Below are 21,129 nucleotides of genomic sequence, written 5' to 3' on the forward strand. Positions count from 1 at the left end.
ATATCTACCCAGGGATTCCGCCAGACTCCAGTTTGTTTGCAATGTCAACATCCCAGGACCAGACATCAAATTGCCATTTCCGAAGCCCAAGCACTCCACAAAGCACAGATCCGGAGTGGATTCCTATGCGCATATCAATCTCATGTTTCGTGTGAACTCTCACATATCTACCCAGACAAAAAGAATAAAAGAGTTTGAGAAATTTTCAAACATTAAGACAAGCAAGCTGCTGCAACCTTAAACATTGTGTTGTGCAAAAACAAATGGGGATAACACCTTCATTAAGTCAATATGTTAAACGATTGTATGCTGAGAATGTGTGTGATAAGAAGTTTTATTTTTTTTAAATCTCTTTATTGGCATTTTCCAAATTTACAAACAGTTATATACATTGTTTGCCGTGTTAATTTATTGTGTTGTACAGAAAAGCTTATCCTGCCCTTCCCTTAATTTACCCGATATACATTTTACTGCCCTCTGACTCGGCTTGTGGGTCCTCCCACCCAACTCTCTCGCCCCCTCCCACCCCCTTGTGCCCGCCCCTTCCTGCCCCCCTCCCGCCCCCTTGTGCCCGCCCCTTCCTGCCCCCCCTCCCGCCCCCTTGTGCCCTCCCCTCTCTGCCCCCCCCTTTCCTTCCCCCGTTAACTTCGGTTGTGCTTCCCCTGTGATTGGGGGGGGGGGGGTGCTTGCTCCCTCCCTCGTTATTCCCTTTTTGTGACTTTCCTGCCTTTCCTCTTCCTCCCCCTCTCTTTCCTCCCCCCCCCCCCCCCCCCCCCCAGGTTGCCCATTCCTTTGGTTCCCTCCTTATCCTTATTTTCCCCTTGTCCTTCCTTTTTCTTCCTATCTCTCCCGTTTCCCTATCTTACTCATCGTTGCTGGCCTCGAACGGGTTTTGGAACAGGCTGACGAACTGCCCCCAAGCATCTAGGAAGCCTTCCTCTGACCCTAGGATAGCATACTTCTCCAGGTGGAGAAATTCCCAAAGGTCAGCGAGCCAGTCTGCAGCTGTGGGTCGTGCTGCCGATCGCCAACCGAGCAGGATTCTCCGGCGTGCGATTAGGGAAGCGAAAGCAAGGGTGTCGGCCCTCTTCTCCAGGTGTAGCTCTGGCTACTCCGATACCCCGAAGATTGCACTCTCGGGCACGGCTCCACCCTCACAACCTTGGACATTGCCTTGGAGAAGGCTGTCCAGAACCCAGCAAGTTCGGAACAAGTCCAAAACATGTGGGTGTGGTTGGCTGGGCCCCTCTGGCACCTCACATTTGTCCTCCATCTCCAGGAAGAACCTGCTCAATCGTGTCCTGGTTCGGTGCGCTCTGTGCACCACTTTAAACTGTGTGAGGCTGAGCCTTACGCAGGGGGTGGAGTTGGCCCTGCTCAGTGCCTCGCTCCATAGTCCCCACCCCACCTCTGTCCCCCGTTCGTCCTTCCATTTGCACTTGGTCTCGTCAAGTGGTGTTTGAGCTCCATCCAGTCGCTGTCCATACATTTTCCTACATCGTCCCCCTTCTTTTGCTGCTTATGCTTATCAGGTCCTCTAATAGTGTGGTCTCCGGGGCCCAGGCGTATCCTACTGTCTCTTTGCGGAGGAAGTGCTTTATTTGCAGGTGTATCATTTCCTGTCCTGTCAGCAGTTCCCACGCCTCCGTCAGTTTGTCCAGTGTCGCCAGTCTGTGCTCTACATAGAAGTCCCTGACCGTCAGTGTGCACCCGTCCCGTCTCCATTTCCTAAAGGTAGTGTCCAGCATGGCTGGGGGGGGGAATCTATGATTGCCGCAGATGCGAGCCACGGGGGACATCCTAGTTATCTCGAAGTGCTGTCTCAGTTGAGCCCACGTTCTGAGCGTGGCCGCTGCCACTGGGCTCAGTGTGTATTTTGTCAAGGGGGATGGGAGCGCTGCTGTAGCCAGGGCCTGGAGGCTCCTCCTTCCGTACCCACTCTGAGTCGGGTTCATGTACTCATCCCCTCACTCTTTCCACCGTTGCTGCCCAGTGGTAGTACTGCAGGTTTGGTAATGCCAAGCCACCTTTGATTTTCCTTCTTTGCAGTGCTGGTTTGGGAATTCTTGCCTTCTCACACCCCCCCCCCCCCCCCCCCCCCCCCCACACACACACACACACACAAACATCATGATTAAACTATACGTTTTGGAAGAAGGCCTTGGGGATGAAGATCGGGATGGATCTAAACAGGAAGAGAAAACTTGGCAGTACGTTCATCTTGATCGTCTGCACTCTTCCCGCCAGGGAGAGAGGGAGTCAGCCCCACTGTTGAAGGTCTTTTCTTACTTCCTCCACCAGGCTGGTCAGGTTCCACATGTGGATCTGTGTCCAGTTTCTGGCTATCTGGATCCCCAGGTAACGGAATCTGTTCTGGGCCGTTTTAAATGGGAGCCCCTCCAGCTCTGCCCCTCCCCCATTTGGGTTCACTGGGAATGTCTCACTTTTGACCAGGTTAAGTTTGTAGCCCGAGAAGGTTCCAAACACTTTCAGGATCTGCATGATTGCCTTCAGTCCTTCCTGCGGCTTCGGGACATAGAGGAGCAGGTCATCCGCAGGACTCCTCTCTGGATGCCCTTCCAGTTTTTTGCATCCCGCAGGGCTATCGCCAGCGGTTCGATCGCTAGTGCGAACAAGAGTGGGGACAAGGGGCAGCCCTGTCTTGTGCCTCTTTGCAGCTGGAAGTATTCAGAGCTGGTGGCGTTGGTTTGAACACTCACCTTAGGAGTCTCACCCAGGTGGTGAATCCCGCTCCGAGCCCAAACCGTTCCAGTACCTCGAGGAGGTATTTCCATTCGACTCGGTCTAAGGCCTTTTCTGCGTCCAGGGAGGTGATCACCTCTGGTGCTCTCTCCCTGGGTGGGGGTCACTATGACATTCAGCAGCCACCTAATGTTCACAGGGAGTTGCCTACCCTTGACAAAGCCTGTTTGGTCCTCTGCGACCACCTCTGGTACACAGCCTTCCAACCTTTTGGCCAGGACCTTTGCAAGCATTTTTGCATCTACGTTCAGCAGCGAAATGGGTCTATATGATCCGCATTCCCTTGGGTCTTTATTCTTTCTGGGTATAAGTGAGCCCTTGTTTGCGAGTCCGTGAACATGTCCTTTAGGTGTGGAGCCACGCCTGGCGCAAATTTTTTATAGAAGTCTGCCGGGAACCCATCGGGTCCTGATGCCTTGTGCTAAGAATTTTAACACCATTCTCATTAAGGTTCCATTTTGCATCTGTGCACAGCACACCTGCTTTAAAATCATACGCTGCACACATGGGGGCTGGTTTAGCTCACAAAGCTAAATCGCTGGTTTTTAAAGCAGACCAAGCAGGCCAGCAGCACGGTTCGATTCCCGTACCAGCCTCCCCGGACAGGCGCCGGAATGTGGCGACTAGGGGCTTTTCACAGTAACTTCATTGAAGCCTACTCGTGACAATAAGTGATTTTCATTTCATTTCATGCAGAAAATGTACCGTAATCTCTCTCAATCTTCTGTGGAGGGCTGTAGAGGCTGGCTTGTTCAGTATGTTCAAGGCTGAGATAGACAGATTTTAAATCTCTAAAGGAATCAAGGGTTTTGGGAATACGGCAGGAAAGTGGAGTTGAGGATTATCGTATCAGATCCGTCATCATCTCATTGAATGTCAGAGCTGACCGAATGGGCTGCTTCTGCTTCTACATCTTGTGGCCTTATGGTCCACGGATGCAGCCTGGCCTGCTGAGAACTTCCAGCATCTTCTGTTTTTATTTCTGATTAGCAACATTCACAGTATTCTACTTTTTCTTCTAATCTCAGTTATTTGGAATTTAGGCTCGTCTTTCGTAATTTTCTTTTAACAAATGCAGTTAACAAAGTGCAGAATATTTACTGCAGAAAATGTAGTCATGTATTTCAGCATTGAGTGTCCTCTTCCTACAGTAATCTGCTGTACCATTCCAGACAGCAAAACCTCATCAATTTATTTTGAAGACACGAGGGATTTTGAACCAGCCAACCATGGCAATAAAAAAATTGCTTTAACCAGTTGCATGTGCTACTTAACATATAATGGTGACATTTTGTTTCTGTTAAGCACCGCTTCCTTTCTAGAGAGCATGGTTAAATCTCAGTCAATATTACAGACAACTGTCTTCTTCCAATCCAACAACTATGGGTGTGAGCAGCAGCACTATCTGTGCAGGCCTCAGTAAGGTGTCTCAACTTGATGGAAGCTAGCAGTCACATAGCCCATCTCTGCAAACACATTCAGTTACCTGATCCTGAAAAGCTTTTAACAACAATTTTTGCAATATTTAGAGACTGCACTTCAGCTGAGTAGTACAAATCATAGCACATAAATAAGCCTTTGGCATATAGAACCAGAGGGGGAAAAGCTGGCAATGCGGAACAAATATAAATATTTTAAATATTCTCACATGATTTTCTTTGCCTAATCTAGTCCTTTCAAACCTATGCACTAAAATAATATGTCCATATTGGAATCATTTGCAACTTCATTGGTGAGATGTTAACCTGACAGAGCAGATCATTTGTTCATTACAGAATCAGTCTGACTTTTGTTTCCATTCATTTTAACTTGTATTTACGTTGCACCTTTAATATCAAAAGAATTCACAGGAGAAGGAGAAAAATAGGCACCGTGCTCTAAAAATTGGCATTTATTTTGAACTGGCACAGTGGCACAGTGGTTAATGCTGCTGCCTCACATAGAACATACAATGCAGAAGGAGGTCATTCGGCCCATTGAGTCTGCACCGACCCACTTAAGCCCTCACTTCCACCCTATCCCCGTAAACCAATAACCCCTCCCAACCTTTTTAATCACTAAGGGCAATTTATCATGGCTAATCCACCTAAACTGCACGTCTTTAGACTGTGGGAGGAAACCAGAGCACCTGGAGGAAACCCACGCAGACACGGGGAGAACATGCAGATTCCGCACAGACACTGACCCAGCGGGGAATCAAACCTGGGACCCTGGTGCTGTGAAGCCACAGTGCTATCCCCTTGTGCTGCCATGCTGCTCACGCACCAGGGACCCGGGTTCGATTCTGACCTTGGATGACTGTCTGTGTGGTGTTTGTACGTTTTCCCCGTGTCTGGGTGGGTTTCCTCCGGGTGCTCCAGTTTTCTCCCACAATCCACAAATGTACAGGTTAGGTGGATTGGCCATGCTAAATTGCTCCTTAGTGTCCAAAAGGTTAGGTGGGGTTATGGATTTGCACGTGAGTGGGCCTAGATAGGGTGCTCTTTCAGATGGTTGGTACAAATTTGATGGGCCGAATGGCCTCCTTCTGCACTGTCGGGATTCTATGACTTATTGATCACAGATTGGGATATCAATTTGCGACTTGTCCATACCAGTTCTGGTGGAGGTGTGCAGATGTAAACATCTTGCAGACAGCTCATTAACATGATTGCAGTATAAGGCTCATTGTCTGAAATTCTGCTAGCTGGCTCTGTGCCCTAAAGAGGATGATGGATGGTGATAGCATGTGGTGCAGCCAGACTTTTTCTCTTAAAGGCAGTCTATCCCTTTTAAAGGGAAGCAACACTGAATACTATTGCTGCAACTTAAAACATGAACAATGGAAAACCAGGGCAGAGAGAGGTTGATTACGAGTGTAACAGATGTGGCATTGGAGGTATTAGTGATGGAGGTGGCCAGAAGGAAATATGCTGTGATTCTAAGGGGGTTTGGGATGCCAAGAGAAGGGTTTATGAGCAGGTTCTATGGGAGGGCAACTCTCAGCATTAGGACATGAGGACCTGGCAGCAGTGCCACATAGTCCAATGACCTCACATGGGTGGTAAAGGTCAGTGAATGCACCTTCATATAACATCTTCGACCCACCACACACCGACTTCTCATACTGCACTATGTACACAATCCATCACTCAATCATCGGCATTCCCTGGCACTCAGGATACATGCTTAACTTTCAAATACTCCACATGACCCTCACAAACTTATCAATGTGGCCAGATTCACACTTGCTAGCCACTGGCTCCATGCTCCAGCCATTCAGCTCTATTCAGTACATCACCCAAACACAGTGCAAAATCATCACTGACATTCTTCCCTCTCTCTTGCAGCGTAATGTGGCACACAATAGAAAGAGGCAGAACAGAACCAGTGGTGGACAAGGACGCCTGCATTTCCTGAGCTCCACAAAGGAGATGGTTCTCAGCAACATGGGGCTCACTACAACAGAACCTATGTCAACTCCCAGCTCAATTTCATCCTGAGATTTGGGGAGATGAGCAAGCTGCAGATAGAATGACCATTGGCCTCTTGCACCCACTGCATTTCTCTTCCTTTGCACTAAACTATTTCTTCCGATTTTCTGTTTTCAGACAGCCAATCACAACTCCAGGAGGAGGAGAGAGAACACAACCAGACAGAAGACAACGGGCTGGCTTCTCCAGGCCCCCGGCCAAGGGTATCTCGGCAGCGTGCCTCCGCTGGCAGCAGGATCCTCCATTCCAGTGACTGGCCAATGGGATTTCCCATTGTAGTCCTCTCACGCCACTGGGATATCCGTTGGCGGGTGTACGCTGCTGGCAGATTGGAGAATCCCGCTGGCGGAGAATTCACCCCATGTCAGCAGTGAGCTTTCCCGCAGGGACTTCCCTCTCAATTAATACTGATCGGTCACCGGTGTCTGACGCAATTTACAACAGGAGTATGTAAACGATAACCTGGCAACCTTACCTCCAAAGGGGTTTTAAGAGGTGAGCACTCACGTCACCATTACCCTCCAGGTTGCCAGTCGCAGTGGGGGCAATGGTTATCGCATGGGGGACCCAGATAAGTTCAACTCGGAGCTGGCGGAAGGGTTGAGTATCAGCATCTCGAGGGGTGGGGGCACACAGGCCTTCACGGCCCTTCATGTCTGTGAGCCTCAAGGTTTAAAGGGGTCTGGCGGCTGGTTTTCAGGTAGCGCTTCCCATATCCTCCTTGCTGGGCTTGTGGTAAGATAACCACTGAGGTCTAGAATGGCAGTTGGAAAGTGGGTCGGAGCAGATGATACCATAGGGTCAGCAATGGGGCGACTGTGAGGTACTTGGGTAGGGTATCATGAGAGACGTCCAGGGGCAGAGTGGGGGACTCTGAGGAGGGGTGTTTTCCAGCCTCATGAGGCCTGAAGACCCTCACAGAAGACGGAGGATGGCTGCAGTGAGAATGAACCCTCACACTCAGGCAGCACTGTGAAGCCAGAGGGAATGAGATGTTGGAAGTCCAAGGCCACAAGTAATGGAGGCCAGGCTGTCAGGGATTAGTGTCTGGGTAGCTGGCTGTTCAAGTTGACAGACTCGTTTAATCCGCAGCCCATGAGAGCTGGAGGAATGAGGGTGCCCTCTAATGATGAAGTTGGCATGCTAATTGCAATCTTCACACGCATCAGGTGCACCTTGCCTGCCCCAAGCGGAAGCCAGTTACCGAATCAGCTCCCTTGACAAGTCAAGTGTGTGAATTTAGTCATAGAACATACGGTGCAGAAGGAGGCCATTCGGCCCATCAAGTCTGCACCGACCCACCTAAGCCCTCACTTCCACCCTATCCCCGTAACCCAATAACCCCTCCTAATCTTTTGGACACTAAGGGCAATTTAGCATGGCCAATCCACCTAACCTGCACGTCTTTGGACTGTGGGAGGAAACCGGAGCACCCGGAGGAAATCCACACAGACACAGGGAGAACGTGCAGACTCCGCACAGACAGTGACCCAGTGGGGAATCGAACCTGGGACCCTGGCGCTGTGAAGCCACAGTAGTCAGCCATAGTCAGCATTGCAATGCGTGCGTTTGCCACCAATTGACAATCCTTGGAAGCCTAGCCCTCAAGCATTGAACTCCAAGGCTCATACTCATGTCTACGTAACAGAAAGGTGCCGCAAATGTGGCCCCTAATGCAAGGCATTATTGTGAAGCTGCTCATCAATCACCCTGTTCAAGGGATGCCGAGGGACAGCATTTTCTTCCCCCATGAGGTTAGAATGCAGGTCCATTGAATGCGTTCAATTATCCTTACTCTGCACCCTTGGGGAAGCTATGCGACCTGCTGGGGCTCTTAAGGATTGATGCGCTTCATTCAGGTTGAGCTGAGAGGGGCAAATGTGGGGAAGAGGCTATTGTGTGACAGGGAAGGGAGTGAGGCTTGTGGAAAGTCACATAGGGAGATGCACATGGGTGGACGTCCCAGATGCTGACAGGGCTGTGGGTCAGGACATTGTCAGGAGTCCGCATTGCTCACTTTGATATTCTCTTCCTCTCAGTTTTTGATTTGAGAGAATTATGGAGTTGTTGAGCCGCAAATCCTTTTGATTGCAATTGAGGAGCAACAGCGTTGTGTTGCTGCGTGCCACCTGGATCAGCGCCTTAATGAGGAGGGGGAGGCAGAACCCGCTGATCCTCTGGGAGCCAGATTGCAGAGCCTCGGAGGAGACACTATCAGCCAAGGTATTCTAACATAGAACGTAGTGGCATGGGGCACCATTTGTGAACCACAAAGGATACCACTCCCCCAATGTCCAGACTGTCTGTGACCACACAATGCACATTATGCAGGTATGTGCCTGTTTCCCGGGGAACATTAGAGGATAATTACATCTTGGGACGCTCACAGATCCCAGCCGTTTTGGAGGGAGAGCAGCAGCTGGAGGGATGGTTCCTCGGGGACAAAGGGTACCCACTCAGGAGGTGGATGACGACACCAGTGCAGTGACTCCAAACACCCACATGGACTCACTATAACAAGGCTCATGTGTCAACGCGTGCGCTGGTCGAGCAGCTGATTGGACTGCCCGAGTGCCTGGAATGGTAGGGGGAGCCCTTCAATACAGCCCCAGAGAGTATCCCACATCATAGTGGTCTGCTGCGCTCTGCACAGCCTGGCACTGAAAACGGTTGAGGAGATGGACCAGGAGGACATGGAGGAGCGCTACTTCTCCTGGGATGAACAGGATGTTGAGGGGGACAGCGAGGAGGACACCTGTGAAGGTGAAGGCCCTCCTCATGCAATGGCCAGGGCCTGCATGGGTCACAGGGTTAGGGACACCCTCATTGACTCTCAATTCGGTGACGTCCCGGACTAGATTACGGTGCCCTCTCTCATTGGGTCTGCCATTCACTCATTACTGAGTGAGGTCCATGCAGGAGGTCATTGAGATGGTGGCTCTATTGATGGACAGAGCACTAACGCGTTTGGCCAGACGCTGCGGGAGAATGATGATGCTGGCTTGCATTGAGGACAGAGCGATGCTCCTCACATCCCCAGTGATGTGTCTGATTCCTGGCTGAAAAAGAGCTGAACGTGAGCTGCCAATGAACTGGCTTATCATGGGGCTCAGAGACGCTGGATGACAAATCTCAGTTACTGCTGCCTCTCTGAGGTAAAGGATCCTGGTGTTTGCAGCCCTTGGCATCCTCATCACTAAATAATACTGCCGGACATGAGAGGCCTGCGTGTTGATGTGGTTTAACCTTTCATGAATGGGGGTTGGGGTGTATGGTGGTGCTGGGGGGCCCATGTCAGCAGTGGAGCATCTTTACTGCATCGTCAGTGTGAGAGGTGGGAGAGATATTGCACTGCAATTCTTACTCTACAGGGATCTAGCACTGAGTGTGCGTGGGGGGTTTTCAGGGTATGGCGCCGTGACACGTCAGCGTGGAGGATCTATATGAGTGAACAAGGTGATTTTTGATACAAGAGCATTATTAGAATGGTGATTTATCTCTACTAGTGCCTAGGTTCACTCAGGCACACTAGGTGGCATTAATTTTTTACTCTTCCTCACCCCCCCCCCCCCCCCCCACTATGTCTAGGTTTATCCCCAGGATCCTATGTCAAGGTGGCACTCTGTTACCTGAGATGGCCTTGCCAGGTGTCTTGTGGGGGGCCTGGACCTTGAGGCCTACTCTTGTGCTACACGGATGTTGCAGTCCCCCCCCCCCACCGTGGTGTGTGGGGCTGGAGGTGGGATTGGGATGTCATATGGGCTCGACACCCCAAGGTCTCCTGGGTGGAAGGCACCAGACTACGCTCCTGCCGATCCTCCATGGAATAGAAGGCAGCTGGAGTGAGATCCAGAAGCCCCACCATCCTCTTGCACTGGCACTCATTGATTACCACCAGTGCCTGCACCATGGAGCTCATGCCCTCAGCCATGGAGAGCATAATTTAGAATTTAGAACAGTACAGCACAGAACAGGCCCTTCGGCCCTCGATGTTGTGCCGAGCAATGATCACCCTACTCAAACTCACGTATCCACCCTATACCCGCAACCCAACAACTCCCCCCTAACCTTACTTTTTAGGACACTATGGGCAATTTATCATGGCCAATCCACCTAACCCGCACATCTTTGGACTGTGGGAGGAAACCGGAGCACCCGGAGGAAACCCACGCACACACGGGGAGGACGTGCAGACTCCACACAGACAGTGACCCAGCCGGGAATCGAACTTGGGACCCTGGAGCTGTGAAGCATTGATGCTAACCACCATGCTACCGTGCTGCCTCTGAAGCTGAACCATGGAACGGACATCCACCGCAATAGAGTCTACATCCTACGCCAAGGTCCCCACTGCGGTTGCCACCTTCGCAGTGTTGGCCTCGTTATGTTGGGAGTGATGGCACCATCTCCACAGACAGAAGGAATGGGACTCCTCCAGTCAGCCTTGAAGTCCGAGGAGGGATGCTGTCATCACCTCCTGATGCTCACGATTCTGCCTTTGTAGCTCCAGCAGCTCTGGGACGACTGGACCAAGGGGCACATCATTGACCAGGGACACAGCGGAATCTTGGGCTTCGGAATCCCTCCGAGTGTCGGAGCCCTGGGAAGCCCCTGCCTGCTGTGGATCATCAGCTGTGTGGTGCCCACCAGTGAGTGACCCAGAAGTCTACCTACTACTTAATCCCACCAAGGTGTGTGAGTATCTGCGCTGGTGGGGGGTGTGGGTGACATCTCAGACGTCTTCTCGATCCAGGTCTCAGGGATGGCCACTCGGAGCTGCCTCTAGTCTCTGGTCTCCAGAGGGTGTGAGGATGGTCCGGCCTGGTCGCTTGACTGACCTGCAAGGGAAGCAGGATGGCATCAGTGCATCACGGAGGGTGAAAAATGGGAGAACATTAACTCATGTGAGACTTGCACCATGGTTTACATGTGTTGAAGGTTCTCATTTTTGTCTGCTGCCCTCACCTCGCCCTCTGCCCAATTACGGTCCTGCTCCTCACCTGCCAGCTCAAGGGATCATTCCACAAAGAGCATTAGGCATCTCAGCTCGGGCATATAGGGGCTGGTTTAGCACAGGGCTAAATAGCTGGCTTTGAAAGCAGACCAAGGCAGGCCAGCAGCACGTTTCAATTCCCGTACCAGCCTCCCCAAATAGGCGGCGGAATGTGGCGACTAGGGGCTTTTCATAGTAACTTCATTTGAAGCCTACTTGTGACAATAAGTGATTTTAATTTTCATGACTGGCAGGCTGTGCCCACTCACACTTGTTGTGCTCGCGTTTGTCTTGCAATGTGACAAATAGGGTGAGTGAAGATGGAGGTCCTGCCCGGGTCAGATGGTGATGTAGGCTGGCATGCATGGGACATGAGCGGGAGTGGGGTTGTGAGGAACAGATTATCTACTGGGATACCATGGGAAGCAGGGGTAGTGGGTGCGCAGGGCGCCATAACACGTTTTGGGAATTTGTGAGGTGGCTGGGAGAGAGATCACTGTGGAGGTGTGATGGGTGTGTGAAGGGGTGCAGTGGAAGACATTAGGAAGCAGACTTACCCTGGCTGCATAGGGAAAGTCATTCATCTTTTTCTGGCACTGTTTCCCTGTCCTCTTATGGAGTGTGATGGCACGCACTATCACAGCCACTGCCTCCCAGGCGGAGGTGGTGACCTTGTATGATAATGGGTAGAGGATGTCATGCCTTTGCTCAACACCATCCACGGGTTTGGTGAGGGCTCCCTCCGTGAAATATGGTGCTATCTTCCTGGCAGCCATTCCTCCAACTGGATTTGCAACAAGGTCTGGGGAGGCGTTTGAAAGGAACACCTCACTGACTAGAGATTACGTTTTCCCGGAGCGGAGAAAGTCACGTGAATGATGAGGAAAAAAAACATTTTGTCAAAGATGCTCAACATCCTCTGGGTTTTTTCTCACTGGAACCAACACTTTTAAAAAATGTGGTAAGATTTAAAGCACATTATAAAAATGATATTTTATAAACTTATATGTTTGAGCCAAGTTCTCCATATTCCCTGCTGACAGAAGAATTAGTGAAGCCCTCCTTGCCCCACTATTCCCCACTCAGATTGTAATCGACCCCACTCCACCCAACACATACACATATATGTGCGCACATACACCTCACTGTCCCCTCCACCCCTCTCACTCACTCAACAGCCCCTCTTCACCATGTAGGTGGTTGTATTTGTTTCTGCTTTGAAGTAGTGCTTCCACGGTGCGATCTTTGGGCTGGTGAAATCTGGCTTTTTGGATCACTTCCAATGGGCTAGATGCTATCAGAAGTATAATTATTGTCAGCTAGCTCTACTGCTGCAAAGCCACAATCTCTGCAACTATTTATGAGTTGGGGGTCAATGATCTCTGTTAGCTGTTGCCAAAGGACATGAATTCCATACGGTGTATTCTGAAGTTAAACCTCACTCGTAATTCATCTTCTTGGTCGCAAGATGGTCATTGGACAGAATGGATTCATTTGGCTGTGGAGACCTTTATTGCCTGGAGCAATTTTGATTTTAACGGCTTGTTTATTTGTTTTGGCAATACTGAGGTCCAGAAAATATAACTTGATGCGTTTCTGGAACAAAGTAAACGTAGACAGAAGATCAGTTGCCTTCTAATTGAGTGTTGGAAATTCTGTGCTAATCTTTTAGAATTTTGAAGGATTTGTAATGCTTTTGGAACTTTTGACAACTATGCAAGTTTCTTCTGTCTCTTTTTGAGTTTAAGGCAGTGCCTTTAGTGGCCACAGCTTTAGCTACTTACAGGCTACTGCTCGACTGCAATGGTGGCGCAGTTGAGCTCTTCCTGTTTTTTCAGTTTTAGTTCTAAGCTTCACCCACAAAGCAATCATTTCGGGGGGGAAATGGTTACAACTTCACAAGCGAAAGCGACCAATGAAAAATGCGTTTGTATGGGTTTATTTTAGCTGTTAGAAGCGGTTAATGGGTAGATTCTTCTTCCCAATCCAGTCTGCAGTATTTAGCTTCAACAGTATTGAATTCTCTTGTCTGTGGAGTTATCCTTCAGATGACACCACCTGCAGTCTGCTGTTTAATTTTTATCCATGCTATGTACAGCCACCTTAATCAGCTTTTGGCGCCTACTTTTAAAAATATAGCTCTAAAGCTTGTAATATACTAGACATAGCATCATAACTTACTGTGTGTAAGGATTCTGCAACTTTGTAGGAATTCTACACATAGCACACCCTGCCTTTTTTTCTGGGATTGTACCTCGCTCCAGGCAGCAGGTATTGGGACCTGTAACGATTGCTCAAATTTGGAAGAGTTTCAATGGGTTACTGCCGGGAGTGGCTGATACCGAGTATTCGGCGATTGCTGTGTTGGACCATGCCACACATTGGGTGGCTTTACTGGTGAGCAAGGAGGGAGGCCAGCTCCCGCAATGGAGATTGGACGTGGGACTGTTTTTTTAAATAAATTTAGATTAGCCAATTATTTTTTCTAATTAAGGGGCAATTTAGCCTGGCCAATCCACCTACTCTGCACATTTTTGGGTTGTGGGGGCGAAACCCACGCAGACACGGGGAGAATGTGCAAACTCCACACGGACAGTGACCCAGAGCCGGGATCGAACCTGGGACCTCAGCGCCGTGAGGCGGTTATGCTAACCACTAGGCCACCGTGCTGCCCTGGACGTGGGACTGTTAACAGATTAGGGTGTGTGTGGGTGGGTGAGGGAGTCCATACAGAACTATCTGGAAATAAATGACACGGGGGAAGTCTCGGTTTGGGGAGCGCTGAAGGCAGTGGTTAATGGAAGCAAATTTTGATATAGGCCCACAGGGAAAAGGTGGAGCAAGCAGAGATAGATAGGCTGGTTGGGGAAATACTTCAGGAAGACAGGAGATATTCGGAGGCCCCGGAGGTAGGGTTATTGAGAGAGCGGCAGAAGCTACAGATGGAGTTTGATCTGTTATTTACAGGGAAGGCGGTGGAGCAGTTGAGGAAGGCAAGGGGGGCAATGTACGAGAATGGAGAAAAAGCCAGCAGGATGCTTGCACACCAGTTGAGGAAAAGGGAGGTGGCCAGGGAGATAGGAAGAGTGAAGGATGGAGGAGGGAACACGGTCTTAGACCCAGCAGGGGTGAACGGGGTGTTTCAGGAGTTTTATAGGCGGCGATATGAGTCGGAACCCCCAGCTGGGGTAGAGGCGATGAGGCAGTTCCTAGGTGAGTTGAAGTTTCCGAAGGTGGAGGAAGGGTTGGTGGAGGGGTTGGGAGCCCCGACTAAAATTGAAGAAATAGCAGAGGGGCTGGAGGCCGTGCAGTCGGGTAAGGCCCCGGGACCGGAAGGTTACCCAGTGGAATTCTACAAGAGGTTCTCTGAGATGCTGGGCTCGCTGCTGGTGAGGGCATTTAATGAGACAAGGGAGCGGAGTGTCCTTCCCCCAACAATGTCACAGGCTTCGATCTCTGTGGTAGTCACCACTGTTGTATTATATTGTATATACTGGTATATATTGTATATACAATATTGGGAGCATGTACTACAGGTAGGGGGGTAAATCCCTGCCTGCTAGCTCCGCCCAGTAGGCGGAGTATAAATGTGTGTGCTCTCCTACCAGCAGCCATTTCGCCAGCTGCTGTAGAAGGCCACACATCTCTGTGTAATAAAGCCTCGATTACATTCTACTCTCATCTCATCGTAATTGATAGTGCATCAATTTATTACACAGAGACTTTTCAAAGATGGACCTCCACATCAAACCGGATAGACTGTAGCTGCATCCTCAAGCAGACAACGCCAAAAAGGACTTTGAACATTGGCTAGCTTGCTTTGAAGCATACATTGGGTCTGCGATAGACCCAATCTCAGAGGCACAGAAGCTCCAGATTCTGTACACGGGCTGAGGTCAAACGTCTTTCCCCTCGTCCTTGACGTGCCTACCTACATGGAGGCCATGGTGCTACTGAAGGAGAACTACGCTCAGCAAACCAACAAGATCTATGCCAGGCACCTCCTGTCCACGCGGCACCAACTCCCCGGTGAGTCTGTGGAGGATTCCTGGCGTGCCCTGCTCGCCCTGGTGAGAGACTGCGATTGCCAGGCCGTTTCGGCCACTGAACATTCAAACCTGCTACTTAGAGACGCGTTCATTACGGACATAGAGTCCCGCCAGCGACTCTTAGAAGGGGCCACGCTTGACCTCGCCACGACCAAGAAACGAGCGTTATCACTCACAGTCGCCTCATGCAATGTACAGGCTTATGCCCCCGACCGCACGGCCCAGCCCTCCTGTGCATCGTGGACCCCGCCAGCAGCCACCCCATCGTGGACCCCACCAGTGACCGCCCCCAGCTAACCCCATGCCTGCGCCGCGCGGCAGCCAAACAACCCCGGGGGACCCAACTGCGGACAGACAAAACACCCCCGGCAGCGCTGCCCGGCACTGAGCGCGCTCTACAAGGCCTGTGGCAAGAAAGGATATTTTGCTGCAGTGTGCAAGGCCCGCTCAATCGCCGCTATTGTCCCGGCACCCCCCATGTGTGGCCAGTGGGCGCCGCCATCCTCCTCTCCTTAGACCACGTGCGGCCCGTGGGTGCCACCATCTTGCCTGCCTCAGAACCAATCGGCGCCACCATCTTGCCTGCCCCAGGACACGTGAGGCCCGAGTGCGCCACCATCGTACCTGCCCCAGGACACGTGCGGCCCATGGGCGCCGCCATCTTACCCGCCTCAAGACCCCTGCCCATCGGGCACCTCATCGGGCTGCTCATCGCCTGCAACCGCCGACGACCAGCCGCGTCTCACCTCCGTCATGATCGACCAGTTTCGACCGCACAACCTCGCGCACTGCATCGACAAAGGTAAAGGTCGACGGGCACGAGATATCCTGCCTTCTGGACTCCGGGACCACTGAGAGCTTCATCCACCCGATACGGTGGGCACCGATCGCGGGCAGCGGGTCCGATTCCCGCGCACTCTTTCTCCCTCCGCCGCCCCGCAGGATAAGTTTGCGGGGCGGCTGAGGGGCATTCCGGACCGCGCGTGCGTGGGTCTGAAGCATATGCGCGGATGACGTCATCCGCGCATGCGCGGGTTGGAGTCGTCCAATCCGCGCACGCGCGGCTGACATCATCATATGCGTCAGCCGTCGCTAACTTTGGCGCGCGGGCTTAGCGAAATTCGTTAAGCCCGTGATGCCGGAGTTCACGGGGCCGCGATGCTAGCCCCTACCGGGGAGCAGAATCGGGTCCCGGCAGGGGGCGCGGAGGCTGCCGTGAAACACGGCCTGTTTTGTGGTAGCCTTCACGACTCTCCGCCTTTGTGGAGAATCGCGCCCCTTGCCTCTTTTGTTCGCATCTCCAAAATTATGAAGACATTGATATTAAATAAGAAATACAAATACACAGGGCGCAATTTCCGCTCCCCATGCCGGGTGGGAGAATCGCGGGAGGGCTGGGCGAATCACGACACGCCGCCCTGGCACCCCCCGCGATTCTCCCACCCCCCCAAAAATGGCCTGACGCGTTTTTCGACATGCCGCTTGGAGAATCGGCGCTTGCCGTTTTTCACGGCGACCGGCGGTTCTCTGGCCCGGATGGGCCGAGCGGCCTGGCGAACCCGACCGGTTCACGCCGGCGTCAACCACATCTGGTCGCTGCCGTCGTGAACAACGCGTGACAGGTAAGTGTGGGGCCTGTGGGGGGCGGAGGGAGAATTGAGCACCACGGGCATGCTCATGAGGTGCCCACCGATCGTCGGGCCGGCGTCTCTAAGAGATGCTCTCTTTTCCCTCCGCCACCCCGCAAGATCAAGCCGCCATGTCTTGCGGGGGCAGCGGAGGGGAAGACGGTAACCGTGCATGCGCGGGTTGGAGCCGGGCAACCTGCGCATGCGCGGCTGACGTCACCTCGGCGCCACCGGCCGCGTCATTCCCGGCGCGCCGCTTTGACACAAGCGTCAAGGCCGGGCATTCGGGATTCACGAACCGCCGCTCCTAGCCCCCTGGGGAGGGGGGGGGGATAGGGTGCGAGGAGCGGCTTCCGACGCCGGAGTGAAACACTCCGGGTTTCACTCCGGCGTCGGCACTCAGTCTCCCGTTGGGAGAATCTCGCCCACAGTGTCTTTTGTGACCTCAGGATGTCACAAAGTGTTTCACAGCCAATGGAGTTGATACCTTTAAAGTATCATCATTGAGGTAATATATAGACATGTGGCAGCCAACCTGTGCTTGAACAAGACCCCACCAATAACAATGAGGTCAATGACCAGAGACTCTGTTATTAATGATGCTGGTTGCGAGATCAATATCGGCTAGGATATCATAACTATTCTGCTCTTTTTCACACAGCACCATTTTATGTCAAGCTGAGGAGGCAAATGGGGCCTCATTTAACATCTTGTCCAAAAGCCAGCAACTCTCGTGGCACCGCCCGTATTGCACTGATGTGAGTGTAGGTTTATGGGCTCAAATTTCTGGAGTGGGGCTTGAATCGCAGATCTTTTCATTTAGAAGCAAAAGCATGAACACCCTTCCAAGAATGACACTTACTCATAGATCTGCTGCAAATATATCTAAATGAGAAGAATCACAGAATTGTTACAGTGCTAAAGGGAGGCTCTTTGGTCTATCATGGCTGAACTGACTCGCCAAACGAGCAATTCGCTTAGTGCCATGATAAGCAAAATAGATATTTTATTGATCGAATATGCTTGTGTAATGAAAAAAATCTCAATGTTGCTTGCATAATTTAACAAGGGAAATGGCCATGAAATCCGTAATTAGAGTTCTCTGGCTGGAACATGTAAACCAAAAGAACATTTATTCTGCATTTTGTTGACTGCACATTTAATCAGTACATCCCATCATAGAACATAGAACATAGAACAGTACAGCACAGAACAGGCCCTTCGGCCCTCAATGTTGTGCCGAGCCATGATCACCCTACTTAAACCCACGTATCCACCCTATACCCGTAAACCAACAACCTCCCCCCCTTAACCTTACTTTTTATTAGGACACTACGGGCAATTTAGCATGGCCAATCCACCTAACCCGCACATCTTTGGATTGTGGGAGGAAACCGGAGCACCCGGAGGAAACCCACGCACACAGGGGGAGGACGTGCAGACTCCACACAGACAGTGACCCAGCCGAGAATCGAACCTGGGACCCTGGAGCTGTGAAGCATTTATGCTAACCACCATGCTACCCTGCTGCCCATCATCTTTATCATTACAACCTTAATGAATCAAAATATTAAATTAATGTTCAGTCCACTGAAAATCTAAAATCCATCTAAATCCCCAGTGAAGCCCCATCTCGAGTGGGCGGAATCTTACCACAAAACGGCAACGCGTCAATTCCGCGGAGGAAACTGGACCGTCAGCGGGATTTCCCACGCAATCTTTCACCACTTTAAGAAACGTTCTTCACCCCACGAGAATGATGGGGCACTCAGGACACCCTCCCACTAATTCATTCACCATGGGGAAACATAATCAGTGCAATCACTGGGAGTTCCTTTATAAACACCGCTCCAGCACCTATTCCAGAAACATTTGAAGGAGACGGCATCATGGAGCCTAACTTCGCGTTTTACTGAGGGAGCCTGACCACACTCCTGAATGGGGTGCAGCAGAGGGGGGATGCACTTTACCCGCAAAGCAGGAGGCGGCCCACCAACAGGGCCACCACCCCTGCCTGGGAGGCAATAGCTGCCTTGGTCAGTGCCAGCACTCTGCAGAAGAGGACAGGGCAGAAGTTCAGGTATGCCTGCCACCTCTAGTCTCTGACTGAACCCCCTCACCTCCAAGGTGATCTCTCATACATTGACCTCACGGGTTGCCCAACTGTCAAGAAGCCCACTTCTCTTCCCCCTCCCACCCCACATGGTGCTCTCTCCTCATCCCCATCGTGTGCCTCAGCCCCATTGTACCACCCCCTCCCAACCCTATGGTGCCACTCCACCCCCATGGTACTTCCCCATCTCCAGTTAGTTCTCACATTGCTGCTCCTACTCCAGTCCCACAGATGTCACTCCCCGACTATCTGAACTGGCAGTTATGCTGCCCACAATCTCGCCATCTGTGTCTGCGCAGGTCAAGCTGGAGCATAAGGGGCGTGAGATGGCACAGCCACCTGGAGTCGTGCGGGCATATAGAAACCTGACCCCACATAAGGAGAGAGCGCTTGAACTGGCCGGGGAGGAGCATGACCTTGACGGTGCTGATGGCAACGTGGGGGCAGAGAGGAAAAGTGAGGACCCTCAGGACACAGCCATACCTAAAACCTCAGGTGAGTAAAACTCTCGCATCATTAATCCCCAGTGATGTACTAATGGCAGCTCTCTTTCCTTGCAGGGCAAACAGTCGACCAGCCCGAACCATCCTCGTACCCCCCTGGAAGATCCAGAGTAGAGTAACTCAGAGAAACTTCTCCCACCTCACCCTCGAAGAGACGTCACAGCTGTCACCTGCACCACCCCGCAGATACTCACATCTCAGTGGGTTTAACTAATAGTCAGGCTGCTGGGTCACTCACTGGTGGGCAGTGACGTCCCAGGTATCCAGCACTCCGAGGGATACCGCAGCCCAGGACTTTGCTGAACCCCAGCCTGATGATGTGTCCCTGGGTCTGGTCGTCCTGAGCTGGTGGAGCGGCAAAGGCAGAGTCACAAGAGTTGGGAAGTGATGATAGGATCCCTCCTCAGACTGAAAGGCCAACTGGAGGAGTCCCAACGCCTTCTGTCCGAGGAGTTGGGGACGTTACACAGTCGCACCTTCGCTGTGATCGACAAACCATCAGCCCTGCACACCGAGGAGGGCAGCACTGCCACACCCATGCTGCTTGGAGGTACGACCGGACGCTCAAGGACCAGGGATTAGACCCCTCAGCAGTCGCCTGCCAATCATCTCGGTCAAAAGGGCACAGAAGGCACAGCTGCCTCTATCTCGGCTGTGGATTCTGGGCACACACCTAGATGTAGTGTGAGAGTGAGGAAGAGTAGGAAACTATGCAACCTAGTGAGCATAGCTGATCACAGGCACTAGTTAAGATAGGGCAACACTGTAATATAACACTTGGAATAAATGTCACTTTGTTCACCACCTGATTCTCCATCCTGTCATTTCATGGGCCCAAGATCAGCAAACACTGGCGCACACTTACTCCTTCGTCGATGTGCGGTGTGAGAGTGGCAGCGCTTTGTCTCTCCCACACAGAGGACTCATTGAAGACGCACTGCTGGCACAGCAAACCCCCCAACCACCCCAGACCATATCCTCTCCTGGCATCAACCCACGGACCTCTCAAAGCAGACAGTCTTTTCCAGTGATAAAGGTGCCATGTGCTGACAAAGTGCTGAGAGGCTGCCCACTCCGTAGGTTAGTTAGAGGAACGCACCCACCGGGACCCCTGACATCGAATCGGGACAGAAGCAGATGAGAGCATATCCCATGTCTCTGAACACCACAAAAAACCCATACCTTGGCAGGACGTGTTCAGTTCTATGTCAGGCAGGAGTCAGACATTCGTCTGAGGATGAAAGGAGCATGCACCTGTCCACAAGGCAAGGCCAACGGTTTTGGCGCCCGGCAATGGAATTGGGCACCATGCTAATGATGGGATAGCAGTCCCCTGGTATGGAGATTTCCTCACCCCTAGCCCTGCTCATCCCCAAACCTAGACTCTATGAAGGCATCCCTAGCTCAACGGCCTAAGTGGATCCTTGGCAATGGTCCGAGGCCCTTCTTCCACCTCCTTCGTGGGTTGTCCCTCGCCATCGTCCTCGACCTTCTCCTCATCTGAGCTGCTCCACATCCTCAGTGTCCAGGTGGCCTCCCCTCTGCAGCGCCAAGTTATGGAGAGGGCAGCAGACAACAATAATGTGGGACGCCCTGTGGGAGCTGCC

At 51.7% G+C, this 21,129-nt stretch overlaps 1 protein-coding gene across 3 annotated transcripts in view; it reads right to left on the reverse strand.

Moving 5' to 3' along the window:
* adcy8 (adenylate cyclase 8 (brain)) overlaps positions 1–21,129 on the reverse strand; it is a 137,516-nt gene that overhangs the window by 89,142 nt on the left and 27,245 nt on the right. For all 3 annotated transcript variants that reach the window (XM_038809229.1, XM_038809231.1, XM_038809230.1), the window contains exon 6: positions 9–167. In XM_038809229.1, the coding sequence (XP_038665157.1) occupies positions 9–167 (159 nt within the window). The remainder of the gene's footprint in view (positions 1–8; positions 168–21,129) is intronic.

The sequence above is a fragment of the Scyliorhinus canicula genome, chromosome 10, assembly GCF_902713615.1.
Source record: "Scyliorhinus canicula chromosome 10, sScyCan1.1, whole genome shotgun sequence".
Classification (NCBI taxonomy): Eukaryota; Metazoa; Chordata; class Chondrichthyes; order Carcharhiniformes; family Scyliorhinidae; genus Scyliorhinus; species Scyliorhinus canicula.